This window comes from Columba livia, chromosome 1 (genome assembly GCF_036013475.1).
Source record: "Columba livia isolate bColLiv1 breed racing homer chromosome 1, bColLiv1.pat.W.v2, whole genome shotgun sequence".
Taxonomy (NCBI): domain Eukaryota; kingdom Metazoa; phylum Chordata; class Aves; order Columbiformes; family Columbidae; genus Columba; species Columba livia.
In genome coordinates, this window is record NC_088602.1 from 188,032,958 (window position 1) to 188,055,959 (window position 23,002).

At 38.0% G+C, this 23,002-nt stretch overlaps 1 protein-coding gene across 5 annotated transcripts in view; it reads right to left on the reverse strand.

Moving 5' to 3' along the window:
• Window positions 1-541: 541 nt before the first annotated feature.
• The window catches only part of SLC13A1 (solute carrier family 13 member 1), a 52,446-nt gene continuing 29,985 nt past the window's right edge, over window positions 542-23,002 (reverse strand). For all 5 annotated transcript variants that reach the window (XM_065048856.1, XM_005507742.3, XM_065048857.1 and 2 more), the window contains 12 exons: window positions 19,723-19,910; window positions 19,076-19,133; window positions 18,920-18,986; window positions 18,246-18,406; window positions 14,965-15,084; window positions 13,681-13,779; window positions 13,490-13,591; window positions 8,084-8,187; window positions 7,106-7,215; window positions 6,279-6,440; window positions 5,215-5,352; window positions 542-5,113 (listed from right to left, as the gene is read on the reverse strand). In XM_065048856.1, the coding sequence (XP_064904928.1) occupies window positions 4,970-5,113; window positions 5,215-5,352; window positions 6,279-6,440; window positions 7,106-7,215; window positions 8,084-8,187; window positions 13,490-13,591; window positions 13,681-13,779; window positions 14,965-15,084; window positions 18,246-18,406; window positions 18,920-18,986; window positions 19,076-19,133; window positions 19,723-19,910 (1,453 nt within the window). In that variant the 3' untranslated portion in view covers window positions 542-4,969. The remainder of the gene's footprint in view (window positions 5,114-5,214; window positions 5,353-6,278; window positions 6,441-7,105; window positions 7,216-8,083; window positions 8,188-13,489; window positions 13,592-13,680; window positions 13,780-14,964; window positions 15,085-18,245; window positions 18,407-18,919; window positions 18,987-19,075; window positions 19,134-19,722; window positions 19,911-23,002) is intronic.

Genomic DNA, 23,002 nt, shown 5'->3' on the forward strand with positions numbered 1-23,002 from the left:
TTTCATTAGCGTATTATTTTGGATGGTTTGGGTGTTAGTTCTTCAGCCCTCATGTAGTAACTTGTTTTGCCTCAGATGTCGTACCGGAGTTTTGAGAACTTAGGACAGCAGTTTGAATCCCACTCTTGGAGTCTGACACACAGGTTTCCACATTTGCCACAACTGAATTGGCAGAACCTGAGGCCCTTCATCAAAGGATGGAAAAACGAAATGCTTGGAAGTGACTCTTTCAGTCATCCTTGTGGGTCTGCTCCAGCACCCTGACCTAAAATGTTTCTTCCTGACTTGACTGCTCTATAAAGCAGCTAAAGATATTTCTTCTTTTTGAATTCTTTTAAAACTTAACTTTTTCTGGTATCCAGTAAGGTTAAATTATTCTCAACAGGTACTCTTCTCTGCCATGTATATGAGGTGTTGCAATATTAGAAACATTAAAAAGTTTTAAGAAATATCAGGCACTTTTATTGAAAGTTAATCTTTCTTCACAGACCATAACTTTAGATCTTGTTAATTTATCACTAAATAAATGTTGGACTGCACAGCATTTGGGAAATATTTATTTTTAAAATAATAGATCAATATTGTAAAGGAAGTTTTACAGAAATTGAACACGGTGTAGGTAAAGTAACATACAACAACTTCCAAAAACACAAGGCAAAAGTATTGAGGAAGAACACTGACAAAAAGTTCAGTAATAGTTAGAAACCACAAATCATCAAGTCAGCTTGACAAAGACAAAGACCTAAGCTGCTGATCAAAGTTATCATTTATCAATAACAGCTGCAAAGCAATCTGACATCTCTGCAGATTGACTGCAAAATACCCTTATCCCCAGGAGCCCTGGGGCACTGGGGTGTCACCATCAGGGCAACTGGCATCCCACTGGGGACTGCCAAGGGTGGGGGAAGAGGGAGCAGGAACAGATTTCTGTACATCTAAGGGGTCACCAGAAACCTTCCTGTCCTGCCAGCAATGGTATATAACATATGACAGTCTTTTGATTGTTGTAATTACTATGCAAACTGGCTTGATGTCTACACCTACAGCTGTAAGATCCAGGGTATAAAGTTTGTTTCTTTCACAACACTCTTCCGGAGCTGCTGTGCTGTGCTGCTCCTGAGCGAACCCCCGGGCCATGTACTGGTTGACTTTAAACAAGCAAGACCTTTGCAGTAAACAAACATATGTATTTCATTTTAAAAGTACATAGGGGGATTTACACTGCAAAATTGATCTGACCATCTGATCATAGTAATAGAACAGTCAGGAAGTTTTTTCCAGGGTTCACTTGTTTTGTGGTTTCTGGTATATCTAAAAGCACATCTTCCAAAAGCAAAGTGAAAGGAAATTAAATATAGCAAAGCCATAGAAAAGGAGAACAAAGACCTGGCACATCTCCCCTATGGAAGTACATGGCAAAGGCTCCATTTAATTCAGCAGGGATCGGACCATAAATAAATAGTGAATAATAAATACTACTTATGTACTAATACAGAAGGCTAATTAGACTTAGCTGAGACAAAGAAAAAAACCACACTATTTTATATGAAGATTATGCACAAAGCCATTTACAAATAGTTAATGTAATCATCATATATTAATCAACTCTTAATTATAGATTCATTTTCACCATTTGTCACAGTACTCACAAACTCTGGACAAAGCAATGAATACAATAGCATCAGATGAAGAGGACAGTTTCTGCTGGCAGTTATCATAGTGCTTTGTGCCGGCTATCAGTGCCAAATCCACCCATTTGGTATCCGGAGAACCAGCCATTTTGAGTCTATCTTTTTCATCCTTTTCAGTGTTCTCAGGTGATGAAGTTCTAGCAATATTCATCTCTGCACTGCAGAGTAGTTCATTTTGACTTAAAATGTTCTTAAAAGCTTTAAAAATACATTAGCAATAATAACAACTCAGCTCAAAGATTGTGTCTGATCCATTCCTTCAACTTTTAGCAAAACGAGGGAAAAAAATCCTGGTGAAACCCTACATTCCCACTACTACCGACTCATTTATTCATGACTGGTTTACTTACAGGGTACGATCTCTCAAAAATCTGATGTTTGGTCGTTTCATTTTTGCCAACTAGTTTGTTGCATTATGACAGTTAAGATGCTGGTCATTGAAAGTCAGTTTATATATAATTCTGCGTTTCATTTTGGTAACTTATAAATACACATGGCACAACAGGTGAGTAACTTTCTTTACCAATCTCTCCCTTTTCTCAGTATATCATTCACTGTGTATACAGATCATAGTAATAATAGCTTTTAAAAGTGCATCCTGCATTAAACAATTTGAATCTTCTTTCTTCTTTACTAAGAGAATTTATCACACCGTCAGACCCTGAAAATATAGACTTAATTTAGGGAAATCTTGTGGTCTGCATTACCTAGGGGTTCAGACATGATGAGTCTTTCTTACCATATTATCTGTGGTCCTGCAAATAAGTCAAAAAGTAAAGCAAATGAACAGTTGACAGTCATCCAACAAAAACTGATCTTCAGCTTATGCCGAGAACTGTACCACTTATTACAGAGTTGACAATTTCTGAAGAGTTCTCCTAAATGGTAAAAAATTATTTTCTTCCAGGAAAATATGCAACATGAAGAGAGAACACAGGTGTCAAAGCATGATTTCCCAGAGCAGCACACTCATGGACCTTTGTAGACCTCAATGTCACCTTCAAGGCTGAGGTTACAACTGCAAGTTCTGTATTGTGAACATTAATAAAACTGGGGACAGCTCATACGTGGTTAACAAATTTCCTCTGGCTAAATAACAGCTGCTACGTGGTTACAGTACTGGTTATTCTTTGCAGACTAGACCAGCAGAGACTGAAAATATCATGTCCACTAGGAATGGTAAACAAATGCCACAAAGAGGAGTGTTCCACTTTTTCATGTTTCATTAAAAAATAAAAATAACAGTTTTACACATAGAATAAAATCTATCCCAAGTAGAAGCAATAAAAATGAGTCTATTCAACTAAAATGAAAATAATATGTTTGTTCACTTGTTTAAAGACAAAACTTTTCACCACAGGAACGGTAAAGCACTGGAGGACATTACCCAGGGAAGTTGTGCAGTCTACATCTTGGAGAGTTTCAAGATGTGACTGGACAAATCCATGAGCAACCTGGTCTGAATTCAGTGCTAACCTTACTTTGAGCAAGAAGTTGGATTAGATGGTCTTCTGAGATTCCACCCACTTGAAATATTCTATGATTCGGTGTTGCCACTGCTCTTGAATAATCTAGAAATTACAGAACTGGAAGGGTGATATCTCGGAACCTTACAGTAGGAGCAGTCTCTTAGCTGGTTCTCCAGTCTATGCCTGCAGGACCAAAGACCTACACAAACCATGAGCTCTTTGTTTCTGTGTCGTGCATCCTTCTGGGAAGAATCTGTACGATACAACCCAAGACCTGTGTCTTGGATTAGCTACTTGCTAAGCATTTCCCGCTAGTATCTGATGATTTAGAGGCTTCATTTAACCAGGTGTTGCATCTCTGTAATCATAATCATTGATGCAGGGAATCAGTTAACATCATTTGTATAGAGTCAGCTCTTTAATGACTCATTGCAGCTGAATCTGCAACCAATAGCTAATGGAAGCAAAAAATATATATATAACAATCCTATACACTGTTTTCTGGCATTATAGAAATCATGACTGGCATCTCTACTCTAAATATGCGTCATCAAAAATACATGTACAGCATCTGATCAGAAAACAAAGGCACTTTTGTTGTCAGTGTTGCTAGGAAAAATGATAATTTACAGTATCTGTAAAAGACAGATTAAGGTTTACAACCATCACAGAAGTGCCACAAGGGATGACCCAAGCTAAATACATGCAGCTTTGATTCAGACTACTAACTAAATCATCTTTACAAATTGTCGCAGGTCTTCCCAACAGGTGAAGAGAACAACACTGTAGTTCTTACAGTAAAAACATGTAACAATCATATAAGGCATCATTATTTGAAGATACATTTGACTCCAAACTTCCATTCTGACTATATCACACTGTTTTGTGTTTACAACATTAACAGAGTCTACAAAACTTAAACTGGCACCTGCCCTGTAGAAGTCATGGGCCTCCTCATGAAGATGCATTGTAGTCTTGATTGATGGACTGAGCATCACATCTCCAGCACTCTGTCCTGTGCTTTCATTCCTCAAGGGGATGCATTTCTTGACAGAGAGGCATGCTGATAATTTAACCTCCATTTGTACAGACCAACTCAGATTTATCAATACATGTCTATCCAGAAAGATACTAAATGACATCAAAACCAACACATTCTCCTTCCAGATTACAAGGTGCTTAACAGACAAAGTGCTGTGTAAGTGGTCATGCTACTCTTCTCCATTTTTTGTGCATTTTTGACAGGTCTGTAAACTATGTGTTCAAGACAACACCTTGTCTGATCTGTCTGATCTTTGTTTGTGATCAACACCATTTTAAACAATCTTTGAATCTAGCAAACAGAAAACTGATACATTCTTGGACAAACTCCAAATATCACCAAAGTAATAGTAAGAAAAAGTATTTGAAATAATAAAATCTAAATCTCATTATTCCATTACCCTGAGAATGGGGCCAAACTGCCAGTGATAATGGCTATGTACATTTATTTTTTTCTTTCATAACATGAACTTATAAAATTTCAGATGAGCTGAAGCAGATTAGAAACTTGATCTAACTTTATGATATTTAGAAAGCCTAGCACTCTTCCTGGTTAGACTCCCAGACTGCACCATCAGTGTCCAAGACTGTGAAATATGGCATTTATAGTAATGTAGATCCTTACTGTTGTGGTGACGAAAAGCTTTTTAAGTGACTCACCACATGTCAGTGGAAAAGAAACAAAACCAATCCAAGACAATCCCCATGATTACTTTTTTCTTTCTTTCTTTCTTTTTGCTTTTTTTTTTTTTTTTTTTTTTTTTTTTTTTACAGCCCAGTGCTATTTGTAGAAGGAATTATTGGTGCCCAGCTTGGGTAGGTATAGAGATCGAATATAGGCACTATCCACGTCATAATTGCAAGCATAACTACAGCAACTCCAATGACGTTAATGCCCAAACCAGCTTTCACCTAAAGGAAAAGAAAAAGAAAGCAGAAACTCACATCAAGACACCGAAGAAAGTTTTTGAAATGTTAGATTTCCTCTTCATGGGGTTTTGCTTAAAACTCACCATGTCCATAACAGTTAAATGACCATATGAAAATACAATCGCATTGGCTGGGTTTGATACAGGAAGCAGGAATGCAAAGGAAGTACACAAGGTAGCTGGTATCAAAATGAAAAGTGGGTTCACATGGATGGCTTCAGCCTATCATAAAATAAAAGAGAGAGACTAGCTGTCAAGGGACACATTTGCCAAATGAAATACATAAATACAAACTTAACACAAGTGAACTGTGAACATAACTACCAGCATAAATAGTGAGAAAGAACCTTTTCTGATAACTCATTTTTAAGATTATATCTGGGAATGCTTCAGAGGAGAGAAGGTGATTCTAATACTGAATAGCTACTGAACTTTAAATTCATGCCTGGTGTTTTTAATTGTAGTTGAGTCCATAAAATAAGACTATTGCAAAGAGTGTGGGCACTGCACAAGCACTAAAAGCAAAACACTACAAGAGAGATTATAAAGTTGAATTTATATACTATACTCAGGATGGATTCAATGAAGTGAGGACTGGGGTTTCTTTGTAAGAGAGGGAAAGGACGTAAATACGTGTTTAGGCTGTCCAAGAGGAAAATCTACAGACTAGAAGATGATTAGTAAATTTTGAAGAAGAAGAGAGAACTGGATGATTTGATAAAGATGATGAGAAGAAAGGACACAACTGAGCTAAGGAGAAAAGAATTGAGAATAACATATAAAGAATATCTATTAGCCCTCTCTTTTCTTTGGTGACAGCTTTAAAGTTGCAGTGTTAATAATTTTCACTGAAGATGTGGTCCTGAAGAAGCACCAAGAGAGCTGTCCTTTTAAAGTGCTTCAACTCTTCGCAAGTAGAAATAATGGTGTCGATTTTCGAGTGTTAAACTTTTACCTAATTTTACTGATTTTTCAGCATCTGCTATAAAAAAGCCCCCAACCAACCAAGTATCCAATGGACAACACAGCACAGCAAAAAATGCATGAAGTATTTTATGCAGAGTTTTAAAAAACACTTCTTTGAGCAGTTATATGATTACATGGATGATAGAGCAGATTCTTATTAAAACCAACCTGTGTATACTCACCAAAGGAGATAGTATGGGCAAAAATATCGTAATGGTAGCTGGATTGCTGGCCACTTCTGTTACTGATGTGACGATAAGGCATGATATTAAGATAATCAGCCACAAGGGTAGTGACCCTAGAGGGCTCAATTTACTTGCTACCCACTCAGAAAGTTTTGAAACCTGCATAAGGAATATGACAACATCATGGTTTACATATTACTGAAAAGAAAATTTAATAAATGGTGTAGAATAGGAATTTACTCATCTGCTAATTGTGAAGCAGTTGCATAAAAGAGTAAAAATTTGAAATATTTTCCATATTCCTACCAGATGTTTTTAAGAACATTTTTCAAATTCAATGGTGTTCTATAGGAACCCATGCAAACTATATTCCACTTATTTATGTTTGCATATCTAAGATGGTTAGAGGAATCATAATCAAAAACCCATGACATGCATATATCAGGCTTCATAACCAGAGTTCGGCTCCAAACCTCCTTGATTTACTGGAGTACTCAGCGAGGCTCCAAGAGGGAGGTACCTCAGTGACAATAACATTAACCCTAAGGCTTAGAAAACAGTCTGTCTGCACCTCTCCTACCACCATCAGGTATAAATTAAGTTACAAACAGTAGTCATCATTCTGCACAGTCTTTGAAGAAAAAGCAAACTCCTGTTTTTGTGACCCTACTTCCTGAACATCTTGAATATTCATTATATTTATCATGTTCTGTATTGCTACAGAATGACTTGCTAAAATGAGAGAATAACTGTGAATTGACTGCATGTCTGAATTGCTCCTGATGCCATGCTAGTTGTTCAATATCTTCTATAAATTACATTACCTCACAGCCTTCTGCCAGTGCAAACCCGCCACCAACAAGAATAGCTATTTCCCAGGGCATGCATGACTGAAATTCCTTCCAAGTAATCAGTGGAGTGTAACCAAAAGCAGCTAGAGGAAAAAAAAAGAAACAAAACACAAACACATTTAAAAACATATTGAAAAACATCTTGAAATAATCTCTCTAAGGAAGTACTTGGGAAATATTCAAAGGCAAAATCTCATCATTATAACATGAATTAAGACTTTGACATGAACAGCCTGCACTTCCTGGGTCAGACCCTTAGCTGCTGAAAAGTGTCAGAGCCTGAAGACAATGGAGCTATAAGTGTTCCTAGCAGTGGAACGTTGTCCCCTGGTAGAGGGCCCTACGGAAGATAGCCATGGCATACCAATGAGTTTCAACTACTCAGTAAAACTGCACAATTCAGATTGCTGCACAAATGGTGTTTCACTTAGACTCGTCTAGGTTCTGATCTCACATTCTCTGTGAATTCCCAGATCTCGTTGATGTCAGGAGCAGAACTGAATGCAAAAGGGGACAAGCCAGAGGTGTACTTTAATCAGAGTAAATCCCATTTTGAAGGGTAAAATTTAATGAGAATAGACTCATTTACCATGTTGAATTTTATAGGGTACCTTAAATAAGCAGTTACATTTTCAAAAAATAAACCCAACCCGGCCCCGTGCAGTCCCATTCAAAGCCCATTGCAGTCAACAGGAAGGTGTTTTCCACTGGCAGTGGTGGGCTGCAGGTAGCAGGCTCCTGCTCACCACCAGTTCTTGCTGCTCACATTGCTTAATTGTTGGCACTGACTTCCAGGCCAGGGATGCTTTACATCCCAGTGGGATATTATCCTGTATTAAAATTTTAACATTAAAGTTTAACAATATTCTTCTAATAAATGTAACAGGTTATATTTATGGTTGCATTTTAGATACCTTGTTGTAGTATAATCCACATCAAAAGATACTCAACTGTTTTCTCCATTTGAAGTCCTAGACAATGTTTTTGCTGGAATAATAAAGAACAGGAGGCCTATCACTAAGGCACTTGTTGAATCTGTAGCATAACCTTTATACCTAAGGAGAAGTCAACAAGAAAAAAGAAAAACAAACAAAACAACACTTAAATATATATAGTCAAGAGAAGCAGGGGAAAAGAGTGAGGACGAGGATGGAGCAGCAGAAAGGAGCTTTTATGGCCTGACCACAGTTCCTCATTCCCCATCCCCTGTGCCTCTTGGTGCAGTGGAAAGGAGCAGAGGAGTCAGGAATGAAAGAGTGAAGTTGAGCCTGGAATTAAAGGGGTTGGGAGAAAGGTGTTCTAGTTTTTGTCTTTGTTTATCACCATCCAACTCTATTTTTAATTGGCAATTAAGTTAATTTTCCCCAAATCAAGTCTGGTAACTGGTAAGGGATCTCCCCGTCTTTATTTTGACCCACGAACTTTTTGACCTTATTTTCTCCCCAGTCCTGTTGAAGAGGGAGAGTGAGAGAGCAGATGGGTGGGAATCTGCTGGCCAGCTAAGGTCAGTTCTCCACATCTGTAGAAATATTAGATGCAAGCCCTCTAAATTCACAAATAAGCCTCTTGAGTAAGCGTGCCATTTTGGGAAGGAGAATGTTTGGGAATAGCTGTTGCTTAAACAACTAATTTTCACAGTCCATGATAAATTCTGTAACTTTAATATGCTCTGTAATAGATTCAGTCCAACAGGCCTTAAGACCACTGTGCATATCCACAAAGGATGAAGCTTTTGTAGTCAAGAGAAGGCAGCAGAGCTTTGTTATTGTCCTCCTGTGGTTGTCACTACAAGGGTCATAGAGACAAGGCCCATGTTTATTTTGGTCATTTCCAGTGCCTAAGTACTGCTTGCACTCATGTTTCCTAAACTGATCCAATATCTTCTGACATGTACAGAGTAGCCCTAATATCAGGTAAAGTGCAAAGCTGAGCTCTAAGGCCATTTTAACACATCCATCTGATTCTGTTACACACAGTTAGGTGGTGAGGCTTCCCAGTCTGGCTTATTTCAGCCAAGATGGTAATCCAAACAAATAAGAATTTTGGTGTAGAAAGTTAAACCAAACATTTTCTCAAGCTTTTTTTTTTTTTTTTTCTTTTCCTGTATGGTCTTCTGTAAGTTTTCCTGAACCAATGTATCAGTATTTTTGCCCTCTCAGCCCCATACCATATACTTTTCTGCATATCCAGCTACTAAGTCCAAGTATAACTTCCCAGCAAACCTTTCCAACAGCTTAAGGTTTTATGAGTTTTATGATAAATCAGGACTTCTCACTGAAAGGGACAAATCATCTCCCAGTCGTATATTACAAATGTATAATCACCTCCCTCAGCCTGCAAGCAACCTTCCACCTAACACAGCCCACAAGGGCACATAGATGGCTCATGTTCAATTTGGTGTCCACCAGAACCCCTAGATTGTTTTCCACCAAGCTGCATTGCAACTGGGTGGCCTCTGGTATGTACTGGTGCTGGGGTTGTTCCTCCTCAGGTGCAGGACTTAGTACTTCCCCTTGTTGAATTAGGGATGTGTAATTTTTTGCTCACAAAAGCTTACTATTCCTGGTGCAAAACACCATTCTCAGAAAACCTGCCTGGACACATACAATGTCCTGCCATTAGTCATACTATCATGAAGACACACATGGCACTATTCCAAGAAGCAGCTTTTCAATCATTATCAAATTTTGAGATAAACTTTTTTCAAAGTCCATTTATCCAACTTGTAATATAACTGCATATAAAACACTGATTTGCTTGTAACACCGCAAATTTGATTGTCCTATAAAGAAGAAAATAAAAGCTACTTATTAAGGCAATCTCACAATGTCTCCAAATGAGATCATTGTAGAGAACAGGGCTGTGGGCAGAAGTACATAGTGGCCTTGTGTCGGCACTAAAGAAAGGGAGAAATCATGCAGAAAAAAAGAAGGAATGCACTCAGGGAATAATCTGAGGAAGCATGAGGGAAGTTCACCTCGCACAGACCAGCTGTAATCAGCTGCAGCCCAGTGTTAAACATTTTGTTTCTTATGAGGTTCATAATATTCTAGCCAAAGGCCAACATGAAACTCCTCTAATGTAACCTAATACCTTACAGCCTGGAATCAGGCCAGGACATGGAAGGAAACTGTTGTAGCAGAAATGATGTGTGATCTTGTGCTATCAACAGAAGGGGAGGAAACAGGTGTATTTACACTGTGCTGCTCTCTGTAGTGTTACACAAATTTTATCAAAACTTCCTGCTGTTAGCATCTAGAGGGAGGTAATAGGGCAGGAGTGTAAAGGATTAGTCTTTGACAGATTTATAAAATTTTCTTAAGAAAAATTAATGGGTAAAGGTGATATATATTTGAAAGCTGTCACATAATGCTGCTAAAAAATGACCACCTCTCGTCAATACTGATGCAGCACAAATGTGGATTAAAAATTGGCTGACCTTTCAAAAAGAAGCCCTGAAAAAGTGGGGAGTTATCAGCATTAAATACCAATATTTCTGCTGGAGTTTAAAAGAAAATCAGCATCTGTATTTTAAAGGGGTATTCAGTAACTTGTGAGGATGCACACAAGGGGCCAAGAACATGAACACAGGTGGTGAGAATGATGGAAATTTGTTTCTTAAAGCAAATCTTTGAGCATTCCATTTAGTTTGTGAAAACAAATCTTATAACATGATATAATTAAACCAGATACATATATCCTTAAAGGACCTGTCACAGAAAAGTTTTTATTCCACCAGGGAAAGACAAAAACAGATGGCTGGAAGCTATATTCAGACAGAAAACAAGGTGTGAGATTATCTTGTTTAGTTTGGCAAGAGAGATGATTATTAACCAGGACAAAATCAAAGAAAGCTTGATTCCAAATCTGAGGAACCTGTGCTTTACCATCCTAAAATATAGTCTGGATACTTTCTGAGAATTCATGTTCTACGAAAATAAATCTGTACTGGGCTTAACACACAAAACAAGCTCTTCTGATCCTTACCATGTTAGAATATAGGAACTGATAGTGCTGTCTGGTTTAAGGCCCCAGGAGTGGTTTGAATCCCACCTAATGGGACCCACTCACTGTTCTGGGAGGGTCTCAAGGTTATTTATAGCTGTGACATTGCAGCTTTTCAGAAGGATGAAGCTCATCTGTGCTGGTGACAGAACTTCCCTGAGGCTGGCTGGAGACTGTGGGGTAAGATCCTCTGGAAAGTAAGTAGTATCAGATTTCTGTTAAGAAACCCAATTTCTAAGGGTAGACAATATTTCCTTACAGTTGTTCCCTGTAACATAAACTTAAGGATGTTGTGCACATGCCGATCTGTATACTTAAATCCAAAACACTGAACAGTTTTGTACCCAGAGGCATTGGAGGACAGGTGCCTAGCAGATGTAAGCCACAGTTCATACACTGCTAGAAGCTTCTTGGACATCACAGTGATGAGTGCAATGTAACCATCGACAACAACTCAATTCTTGCATTTTGAGTTCTTTTTCCTGTTATTTTGTTTTCCTTAAAGAAGATGTCTAACTACTACTCCCAACTGTACCTGTGCTGGCTCCTTGCCCCACTGATAGATACATCTTGGCTGAGAAGTTTTTGTTGCTCAGGAAAGAAAAAAACTAATTCCCTGGTTTTATGCCTGTTAATGCAATTGATTGATAGATTAAAACTACCTAGAAATAGGCAAGATGTGAATAGTAAGAAATGCTTTCTTTCCCCTTAAAGGTTTTGTTAGTGAGTAATGCAAGCTTTGCTTCTCTTCAGGGTACCTCACCCAACTTACAACATGATTCAGCCTAATGTGACAGACATGTGCTTTCATTCCTTTCCCAAGGAAATGTTAGAGGACATCCACAAAGTGACATCTCCATACAGAACCTGTAACCACACTTATCATGGGAATATTCTGCTTTTCCCTGCCAACAAACAAAATCCTCAGACAATGATAAACAGACAGCTTCAAATAGGAAAATGTGGATCTCTGGGCTGAATAATCTATTTGAGCCATAAATCCTGAATTTGAAAGGTTATTTATGATGTCTGGTTTTCAGTATTGGATGTATCTCATTAAATGATGCTCAATGAGCACTGAATGTTAATACAAAGCAGAAAGAGAAGCAAAGCCATCCTGATCGCTTAGCTGGCTGATTGCTTAATTAGGTAAACACTCCAAAAACCCTTTAAGAAGACAGTGTTTTATATGAGACAATGGTCATCAGCTCTGCTGTTGTTAGAAGGAAGAGAATGTTCTTCCACAATTTTTTTAGTAATTAAAAAGTAAACAATTTCAAAACAATCTTAGTTTTTAACACGCTTTTTAATGTTATTTTTAAACAAAATAATTTTTTTTTTGCACTTAAGTCTTCAAAGAGCTACAATTATTCCTGTAACAGCCCATACCAGACTTTCTGGCAGAGCACTGGGATGGGTGGGTGCTGGTGGATATGGATGGTGGGAGTACATTTAAAGAGAGGAGGCATGATGGATGCATGGTCAAATGTAATTTACTACAGATGCACAGGAAAACAAAATTGAAAATTACCATCTAAGTCCAGCACTGCCCTTTGACCCAGTCAGTAACAAATGTTAAATCCAGAAGGGCATAAACAACACAAAGTCCTGCAACTACTTCCCAGTACTCCAGAACAAGACTCAGACCTTTATCACAGAAGAACAGAACTGAAATTACAGTAATCACAGCAAGAGAACAGGGCATATCTCAGTATTATAAATCCTTGTAAGAACAACTGATTTCTCCAGGAAAAAAGTTGAGGTGATCCTGGGGAAGGGACTGAAAACCAAACTGCAGCAGAAGCCAAAAAAAAAAAATGTAATAGTTCCTGAATTGCTCCTGGCTTTTTGGTGGTTAGTTGGGCTGTGATGTTAAGTGAGTTATGCATGAACAGACAGGAATTTATATAATTATTTAGTAATATGATAGCAGGGGATGTTGGTCTGTACACATACAAGTGTGGCTGTCACTAAGGGCATTAGATAAAAAAATTCTAACCAAAGATTTATTCTTGAAATTGTAGATTTGATGAGAAATCAGGATACTGTAATATCAATCATCATGCATTCTCCCTCACTGGATCAAGTCTCAAAACTAGGCATAATCCCTCTTAGGAGACATGTTATTTTATCTTGTAATGGGTTTAGCACATTTCAGATATTGCACATGTAGATCTATGAAATTGCTGGAGTTTACCTGTTCTGTATAGATTCAGCCTAGAATATTTCAGAAGTATTGAAAGCCTGGGGAGCATTCTTTTTGTTTGTTTGTTTGTTTTAATTGAAAAGAAAAGAATATATACAGTTAAGTCAGTATAGTCCTTGTGGGTGTATATAAAAAAGATTACTTACTTTGGGAAAAGTGAAGACCATCCTGGGATGAAGCCAGGGTCTCTGGTGAACCACAGCAGGGTCATTAAAATGAATAAGACAAATGTAACAATTTCTGGGTAGCTACAACAGGAATGGAATGGGTTATACATTTTCCTGAATTTGCACTTGGATTTACTCACTCTTGTTTGCAGATTTATAGTTTGACATACCTCATTGGTCCAAGCTTCTCATACTCCTCCCGAATCATCTGTTCCGAGGCTTTTTCTCTGGCTGTTTTTTTCTTGCCCCTCTTGAACATATTTTTAAAACTGGAATATAAATCAGCAATATTGAACAAAGAATTAGCACTCTATGCAGAAAAAAAAAAAAAAAAAAAGTCCAAACTTTCCAATAGCACTTTACAAAAGTAAAACTTTCAATTTACAATGCAGTATTTCCTATTTAATTATCACATACCAAACTGAGCATATTTGAGTTAACTGACAAAGCCCAGTGGGAGATTGACAGAAGCAGCAACAAATTTGACCTGTTATTGACTAGCTCATTTGGCCAGGAAGAATGAAACCTATAATCATGGGGACTAATTGAAACAATCAAATATCTAACCTGGCTATTTAATGAGTCATCTGTGACTTTGCTGTACTTCGTTTTCTAAAGAAAACGTTTGTATCACAGAAGTAGTCTGCCTACTGACCAGCAGACTATTCGGTGTGATCTTGGTTTTCATTCTTGGATAAGACCCTTACACTGTGTTAAAAAGAACATTATCAAAACAAACAAGAGAAATGAAACACTAAATGTTCACACAGTGAATGACAAGCATGGGATGATTTTAAGGCTGCTTAACAGTAGACAGTTTTGCTTTTCGTCTCTTGCGCCATGTGTGGCCATGTAGTTGTGGAAGATAGGTGTCTCTGTTGCTATCTCTTCAGATGTTAGTGGACTCATGGAGAACAAGACTTTGAAGAATCAGCCTGAAAAGCATTTTCCTCTCCAAAACCTTAAAATCACAAGCTCTGAGGGAAAAAAACCCACCATACCACCACATATAAATTTTGAAAAAGTGGAAGGTTTTTATTTCAGATTTACAGATGTAGTCAACCAGTTTATAACACAGATATTGCACAAGTATTCAAGCCAATCCCTGATTCCAGTGAAGGGCACCTTCCTAACTATAAATCTTCCAGTCTTAGATTAACATGTATAAATTTCAGTATCCTTTCAGTATCCTCTTCTCTTGCACACATGCACTGTGTAATGATGATGTCTGTTTATTCTAAAGAATGGATATCATCGTTTGTGATACGGAATTTTCAGTTTGGGCTGAGTTGTCCCATCCAGAGATTCAGCCATACTAATCAAGGATGCAAAATCACTGTTGCTGCGTTATTTTCCTATCAAGACTGTTAAACTTAACTGCAGTGTTCACTCCCAGCAGAAAATACCTCTTATAACATCAAACTTTAGTTTTATTGATTGCAACATTTACTTACTCAAACCCAAGGAAAATCCACTGGAGCCAGATCCAGGAGGTCACCAGAATAGTAACTGTGATGGGGATGGAAAGGATAAACCAGGATCCAAAACTGATGCACTGACAATCTGGGTAACGTCTGGATGAAAGTAAAACATTGTTTAGTTGAGCTTTGCGAAGGAATGAAGACTTGTGAGAAGTGTCAGAAAGCCACGATGTAAGACAGTGATTCTGGCTGGCAAGTGACTTCTGCATGAGGTGGCAGGGGACAAGGACCACTCACAGCACTGAGGACCATTAAGACTGCAGAGAAACAGAACCTGAAGAAAAGCAGTTCTTTGACAGGAGTACAAGAAAATCCCCTCAGAAGAACAAGCTCCAATGAACTTAGAAGACAACAGTAGAGACAATATTGAGACTTGTATTGTTTAAAGTTCTGTAAGGGATTCAAAACTAATTAGAAACAAAATTACTTCTTTCCAGGGAAGGCAAGAATGTTCATTTTTTAGGTGGATTTTCTCTCTGGTCACCTTGTTTCTTTGATGCTGTCTTACTGTTTACAAATATGGGCCCTTCAACCAGAATTCTCCCTGTCATGTGCATTTCAGAAAAGAAGAAATAGGCTTCGGCTTTCTGAAAGAAATAAATTTAGTGTTGAATGAGATACAAGCCACACAGGCAAAAAGGCGGGGTAAGCTAATCCTGTTCTTCAATTTATTTTATGAACAGAAGTTATTCTTTCTTTTAGCTCCTCTAGCTCTACAGAGAGAACTTTTAGTGTGAAAAGTGAGAAAATTCTGGTCTCCTTGAACAGCCTTCCTCCTTGATGCAAAAATCAGGTGGAAGGGAAATCATAATGTCCAGACAGAGGCTGTAATTAATGTTTCAAGTTATTAGCCAATCTTTTGTATTTCAGGCCTTGCTAGAAGAAAAGGAATTCTGATGGTTACATAGGTCTTTGAGGCAGTAAATGCTTATTATTGATGCTTTTTCAAATATTGTGCAATTTTAGGATTGATCTACATTTATCATAATGTTACATATATTGCAATTAAAGTGCCAACTGGGACTGAACCAAAACTCCTACTCACTTGTTGAGGTGATACTCTAAATTGCAACTGTACATAATGATAAGACAGTGAAACTGGAACAAGAAAAGACACTGTGTTATTGTATGTAATTTTCTGATTACATAGTTATCTACCTTTTATTGCATGGTTAGCCACGTCACAGTTTGAATATACGAGTTCCAAGACAGGAAAAAAACTTATATCAGCATAACAATGACTTAACATTTCATCACTTGCTAAAGTGTTTATGATCTTTCTGGAACACCAACAGGTTTGTTCCATAGAACAAATCCAGGTAAGATTAGTCCTCTTCTAAAATTCTAGACACTATATTGTTGAGTCTTTTTACATACAATTAAAGAATGAATAGAGAAATCCTGAGAGGATCAGTAACAAATCTGTCTTGAATAGGAGCCTTTATGGAAGTTGGTCTCACTGGCAGGATGCTTCAGCCCTGTGGAACACAGAATAATTGCTTGTCCTAAATCAACAGCAGGCTGGGGATTCCCAGCAGCACACAGGCTCCAAAGTTAACACATATATACTGGTTTCCTCTTTATGTGAGAAACGAAAAGGAGGGAAGGAGAGAATAGTAAACACTAATTCCATCTTATTTAATACTAAAATTGGGAAGATATGAGGAATATGGAATTTTGCAGTGCTATTTTATGTGTTTTATTACTGAGTGGGAAAAGCAGGAATATGCTGCATGTGCAGCCCTTCTGCTGAATTATTCTCCTTCAAATGCTTATGATACATGAAGGTAGACTGCAAATGTGTCCAGGTCATGATAACAGGTTAATTCCCACTTCACACAGGGCATATATACAAATGAGGCCTCTAAGGAGATGGGGAGCAAGACAGTTAAAGATAAAAATATTTGCACAGTTAGGTGATAGATTCCATTTAACTTAAGGATTAGGCTCAGTGGTTGCGTAAAGATTAAACAAAATCCTGTTGGGGTATAAAACTGGATTACACACGCAGTGCCCCATGTACAGCCTAGGCTCCTAGCAGAGGGCAAAGACCCGGGGAAGGAACAATCTGCTTATACATTCTTGAAGAGACTGTTAACAGCTAAGACAAACTGAAAAAAAAGCTGCAAGCCAGTTTTCTTCAAGTTTTGTACAACTGCAGGGAAATCAACAGGAACAGTTCTTACCCCTACTAATCAATCTTGGATTCTTCTAGGCTCCTGAGTGTGAAGCCTGCTTGAACCAGAAATGCTTGCATGTCTGCAAGTTTAAGCCTGGAGGACTCATAATGCCTTAGTCTGCCCTGTGTAGTTCTTTGCCTCAATAACAGGCACTTCGTTAGAATTTCCCTACTGTTTCCATTGTCGCTATTCTCTTAGCACAAGCTGATTTGCAGACTGTACCACTTCAGTCCTCTTTAACAGCATGCCGAAGCCAAATTTCATCCATTCATGGAGCACACGCTGGAAGAAAATCTATCAATAACTGGTCTTTCTCCATTTTGTCATCTGCAATACAGAATAGTGGGTGGAGGGTAGTAAAAGGATTGTGGTTTTCTTTTTTCTATTTTAACATTAGAGTAGGAATATTTCTGGCGATGAGTAGTCTGCAGAAGAAAGAAGTTCAGCAGGAACTTTTGGTTTCTTAAAAGCTTTGGAATTAAATCTGCCAATTTTCTTTTCAAAATAGCTCTACTTAGAAAAGGAATATTAAAGAATGTTTTTATACCCTAAAAAAAATGCATTACTTTGAATTCAAAGTTTCAGAGCAGTTTGAAATAATTTGTTTTTTTCTGTGGTTAACAGACCTAAATCCCCCTTTCATCACTGCACTAAGTAAAGCCTCCTGAATGTCTCCTGGTGACCTTTGCTAAGACCTGAACTTAGCTCCTGCTGTACTTAGAAATTAATAACAGTTCTTCAAGGCCGGGTAGTGTCTTTCTCCTCAGATAAGTCCATCCCCTTTTTCCTGCAAGCATTCAAGGAGTAAAGTACTACTTAACCAAAGAATGGCCATCTTGTTGCATGTGTTATGAAATCACTTATAGCCTTTGCCAGTGTAAGGCAAATACAAACATGCAACTTCACTTTATCTCTTTAACAAATAATGACAGAAAGAAAGCAATAGAATCAAATAATATAAAATCAAAAGGTAAGGTTTCTAATGCATTTTATGGGAGCCATGTGAGACCTCAAGAAAGAACAGTTAAAATTCTGGATTAAGAAGAGTATAAATAATTTAACATAGTTGCTTACGTATTGAACTGCTCAGCAAAAATCAGATTAGTCGATGTTCCTGTGATTGTGGTCAGTCCTCCGATGGTAGCAGAATAAGCAACACATAAGCACATTACTTTGAAAACCCCACTGTATTTGTCCTTTCTGTTTTTTCTCACTGTTTCAACAGGTGGTAGGTTCTGTTTAGAAAGAAAATACACTAATTAATATATAGGAAGGGCTCATCATCAAGCACAAAAGTAAGATTCAAGGATGTCCCAGAAGAGCCAGAAAATGTACTGGCAATATAGCTGTACACAGCATAGTTTTGTTTGCTGTTACAGTGGTCTTACAATTGTTCATGAAATGGAGAAGAAGGAGGAAGAGCCAAATCCTGAAGTCCTTTTCCCGAGCTGTCTCAGTCTTTACACAAGAACTTCCTTTATATCTGTTGATATATAGAGACCTTACATATAGAGTTTGTACTCTGGTGAGGCTGGTTGTAAAACACTTGTCTAAAAATACACTGGGAACACAAAACCACTAATGAAATAACTACATAAGCAAACTGTATGTGTATCTACACTCATCTCTTATTCACAGCAAAATTAGCTTCATTGCTAGCTGTGCCATGTTAGGTGTTGCATAGAAGAGAGATTTATGTACAAACTAAGCTACACACATTAGCTGCATAATAAAGACACCTTAAGTACCTCTTCCTTTTCTTTTTCATTTTCTTTTTCAATTGTGCACACAGTACTAGCCACACCATTGTCATATCTGGAAAAGCAAAAGTACATATTGTAGTGAACAGATACTCTATTCAGATGAATTCTTAGAACAGAATTTAGTAAATGAATAACTATTACCCATTAACTTGTTTTTCTTTCTCTTTCCAGTCACTGCTTTCACATTCTTCTATATTTTCTGTAAGACATGGATGCAAAGACAGATTAGTATTTAACTGGAAAAGCTCCATCGGCATGTCCCATTCCATGCAACCATATCACATCATCTCACGAATACATTTACAAGTGTTAGTCTTAAAAACATCTGAGTTGTGCCCTACTCCTTCATGACTCCTATTCCCCAGAGTCTGAATCTTCTAGTGAGGAGAAATCTTTCTAATTTACAGTCCAACTGTGTATGTGAACAGTTTAGATTCATGTGTTCTCTCAACATTGCCCTAGAACTTCAAGAGCTCTTTTCTCTTGCTGACATTTAAGCCCTGTGTATCTATAACCTGTAGTCATATTTATTTTCAGACATTTTTCCGGACAAAACAAGCCAGTCTCTTGTCCCCCCCTCTCATATAACTGCCATATTGTGCACCTGTTCAGTTTTAATTAATTTTTGTGAGCATGAGAGACCTCATAGATAGTAATCCAAGAGAAGCCTTGCAGTGAGGCATGTAATGACGATAGCACTTTCCTAGATGTTCAGCTTTATTTTATGTGGTATTTAGTCCACTGCAGAGTGAGGATGGGCACAGACAAAAACTGTGCTGCGTGCCTACCATCCAGCTCCAGTGCTGGGTTGATGGAGCCGTTGGAGCAAGACATCTCCAGTGCATCAGCTTCTGTTTCAGCTTTGATGATCTGCTGAGCTACAGCCTCCACAATTGGCATCACCATGGCAGCAGCAGAGGTGTTGCTGAGCCACATTGACAAGAAAGCACAGCTCACCATGAAACCCAGCGTAAGCCTGGAACAGGAGAGAAGAGTACATGTCTTCTACAGCAACACCTCATATCACTGCTCTGTTTAATATAAATTGAGAGATTTTCAACAGAAAACCTAAATGTTTGTAATTCACCTCTGAGGAACTTTATGAATTTAAATTATTTTGATCACAGACACTGAGATTACCATTTTTTAGAGTTAAAGGATCAAATGTATTATAAATCGAAACAGAAGAAATAAGGTTTATTTACAGAATAATACTATACTTGAATCATCTTTGAAGAGCACCATGCATGTCACAAGTTCAAATGAAAGTTTAAATGGCTATACTTCAGATGTTATTAATCTCGTATTGTCCAGCTAGGTCAAAACCCTGGCCTTACCCCTTAGGCTGTAAGTCCTCTAGATACCAGCCCAGGTGTTACAGGAAGAAATATTAACAATTCAGTTATTGGTACTTGCTTCTTAATCAGAGCCCCAAGACAGGTGTAGGGATTATTTGTACTTCAATAAACATCATGCTTGAAATTAAATGGGAAAGTAAGTGAAGGTGATTACAATGTCTAGTCTTAGCACAGCTTATGCTAAGATTACTACAAATAGGAATTCCTGATTGCACTGATGCAGTGCACTGAATTGCGTCAGTGACTGGAGTCACTCTAGTTTTACACCAAAAAACTCAAATATTCCATGTCATATCTGGTGAAGTTGACCAGTAAACTCAGAATACAGGCCACATTGTAATTTTTAATGCATCTTTTGGACTTGTAAATGAGAGTAGTCCTCTTGACTTCCTGTTCCAAGGTTTTGGCAGTTTTGTTAAACACCTGCAATGCATCACCAAAGCGAGAGAACAACTGTGAGGGGAGGGACGGTGGTGTTACAGTATTTTCTGAGAAGTCATTTGTGCAATTTGTAAAGCACTTTGCTTAGCCTTGATGAAAAATGTCGTAAAAACTATAATGATTTCTCAGCACATAAAGACAAGATTTTATATAAAAATAATGTAAACAATATTTTAGGACATAAAAATACTGTTCAGAATGCCTCTCATAGTCTTTTATTTCTGCTAATAGCAAAAATGTTACAAGTTTGAATTTTTTCTTGAGAGAGAACAAAAAAGTTCAATACCATGATTCCTAGTCTTTTCTCTGTGCGCTTTTAATTGCATAATGATGAAATGATCTGCAGGTGGTGGACCTGATTCAACACAAATTGTCATCAGCAGTTTAAATCCCATTAACTTTAAGCAGTTTTTTATTAGGTACTCAGATGAAAATTGAGGAAGAATAGTGTTTTCAGAAGAAATGTTTGTGCAGAAAACACTGCTCAGGCTAAGTATGCTGAATATGAATGTTCACATTATAGAGGAATACAATTTTAGTACAACTTGAAAGATGATTTAAAAACAAAGTAAATTAAGACCCTCTCTAACATGTTTTGAAATAGTACATCACAAAATTCCAGCATTTGATGGGCTAATGGTCAAGTGACTATTTTGTAAATCATGGTGCACTCCAATGAGTGACTCTAAAATTTATTTAAAAAATAATAAAATATATCCTAAGCAGTTCAGCACTTTTTTTTTTTTTAACTATTTTGCATGGAACCTTGGATGATAACTTCATTTACATTCAAGTCTAAACTCACTCTTTGCTATGTAATGCACCATCGATGTTTTATTACTCATTCTAGACCTTGCAGGTTGCATAGACATATTCACCTTTCCATGCCAGTCTGCAGACCAGATCACATAGATCAAATTACGGGAGGCCTTTAGGGATTCATAGAATCATTTAGGCTAGAAAAGACCCTTAAGATCATCGAGTCCAACCATTAACCTAACACTGTTAAGGCCACCACTAAACCATGTCTCTAAGCAACACATCTGCACATACTTTAAATACATCCAAGGATGATGACTCAACCACTTCCCTGGGCAGCCTGTTCCAATGCCTGACAACCCTTTTGTTGAAGAAATTTCTCTCTCTTTCGTTGAAGAAATTTCTCCCAATACCAAATCTAAACCTCCCCTGGCTTGACTTGAGGCCATTTCCTCTTGTCCTATCACTTGTCACTTGGGAGGAGAAACTGTCACCCACTTCACTACAACCTCCTTTCAGGTAGCTGTAGAGAGCAATAAGGTCTCCCCTCAGCCTCCTTTTCTCCAGACTGAATACCCCAGTTTCCTCAGCTGTTTCTCATAAGGCTTGTGCTCCAGACCCTTCACCAGCTTTGTTGCTCTTTTTTGGACACACTCCAGCACCTCAATGTTGCTCTTGTAGTGTGGTGCCCAAAACTGAACACAGGATTTGAGGTGTGGACTCACTAGTGCCAAGTAGGAGGGGACAATCACTTCTCTAGTCGTGTTGGCCATGCTAATTCTGATACAAACCGTTTTCTCCATAAGAATGCAGAATGTGGAATCCAGAAGATTCCTGCTATTCTACTTCCACTGCTGCATCCCCCATATTCTCTGACACAGGAACTTCCTACAATGATACCTTTGCCTTGGGTGGGATGAGGCTCCAGCATGGCCAGGCTGGCTGGGGACTCCTGCAGTGGAGGAGGAGGAGCGCTGTGCACAGAGAACAGCTGCTTCATTATACAGTGGGCACAGCCAATGAGGGACATATGCTGAGAGGTGAGAGCATCCTCTCCTTCATAGATCATCTTATTATAACCTTATCATATTTTTGTCATGACCAGGAAATGTGATAGAGCTGAGACAATTATGAGGGACCGCCTTCCTCAGGGTTACAAAACTGCCTGTGGGGCTGCTCTGGATATCTTCAGCAGCTGACTGCAGGTTTCTGTGCCCACAGCAAGTTCCTCAGGAACATTCAGCTTAACAGAGCACACCATCTGTTTGTGTTCTCCCTTTCATGATTTCAGATTAAAAAAAAGAGGATTTAGGAGTGATCAAAAATGAGAAGTTCAAATAACTAAAACTGGATAACTCAAGAATATAACTAAAGATAATGGGAATCAGTTGAACAAGAATGTAAGGGGCATTTTGACAAAAAGGAAAGCTACCAGCTACCAAAAGGTGCAGGAAAAATCAAAATACACATGATATTTAAAATTAGGACAGACAAATCACTAAGGAATAGA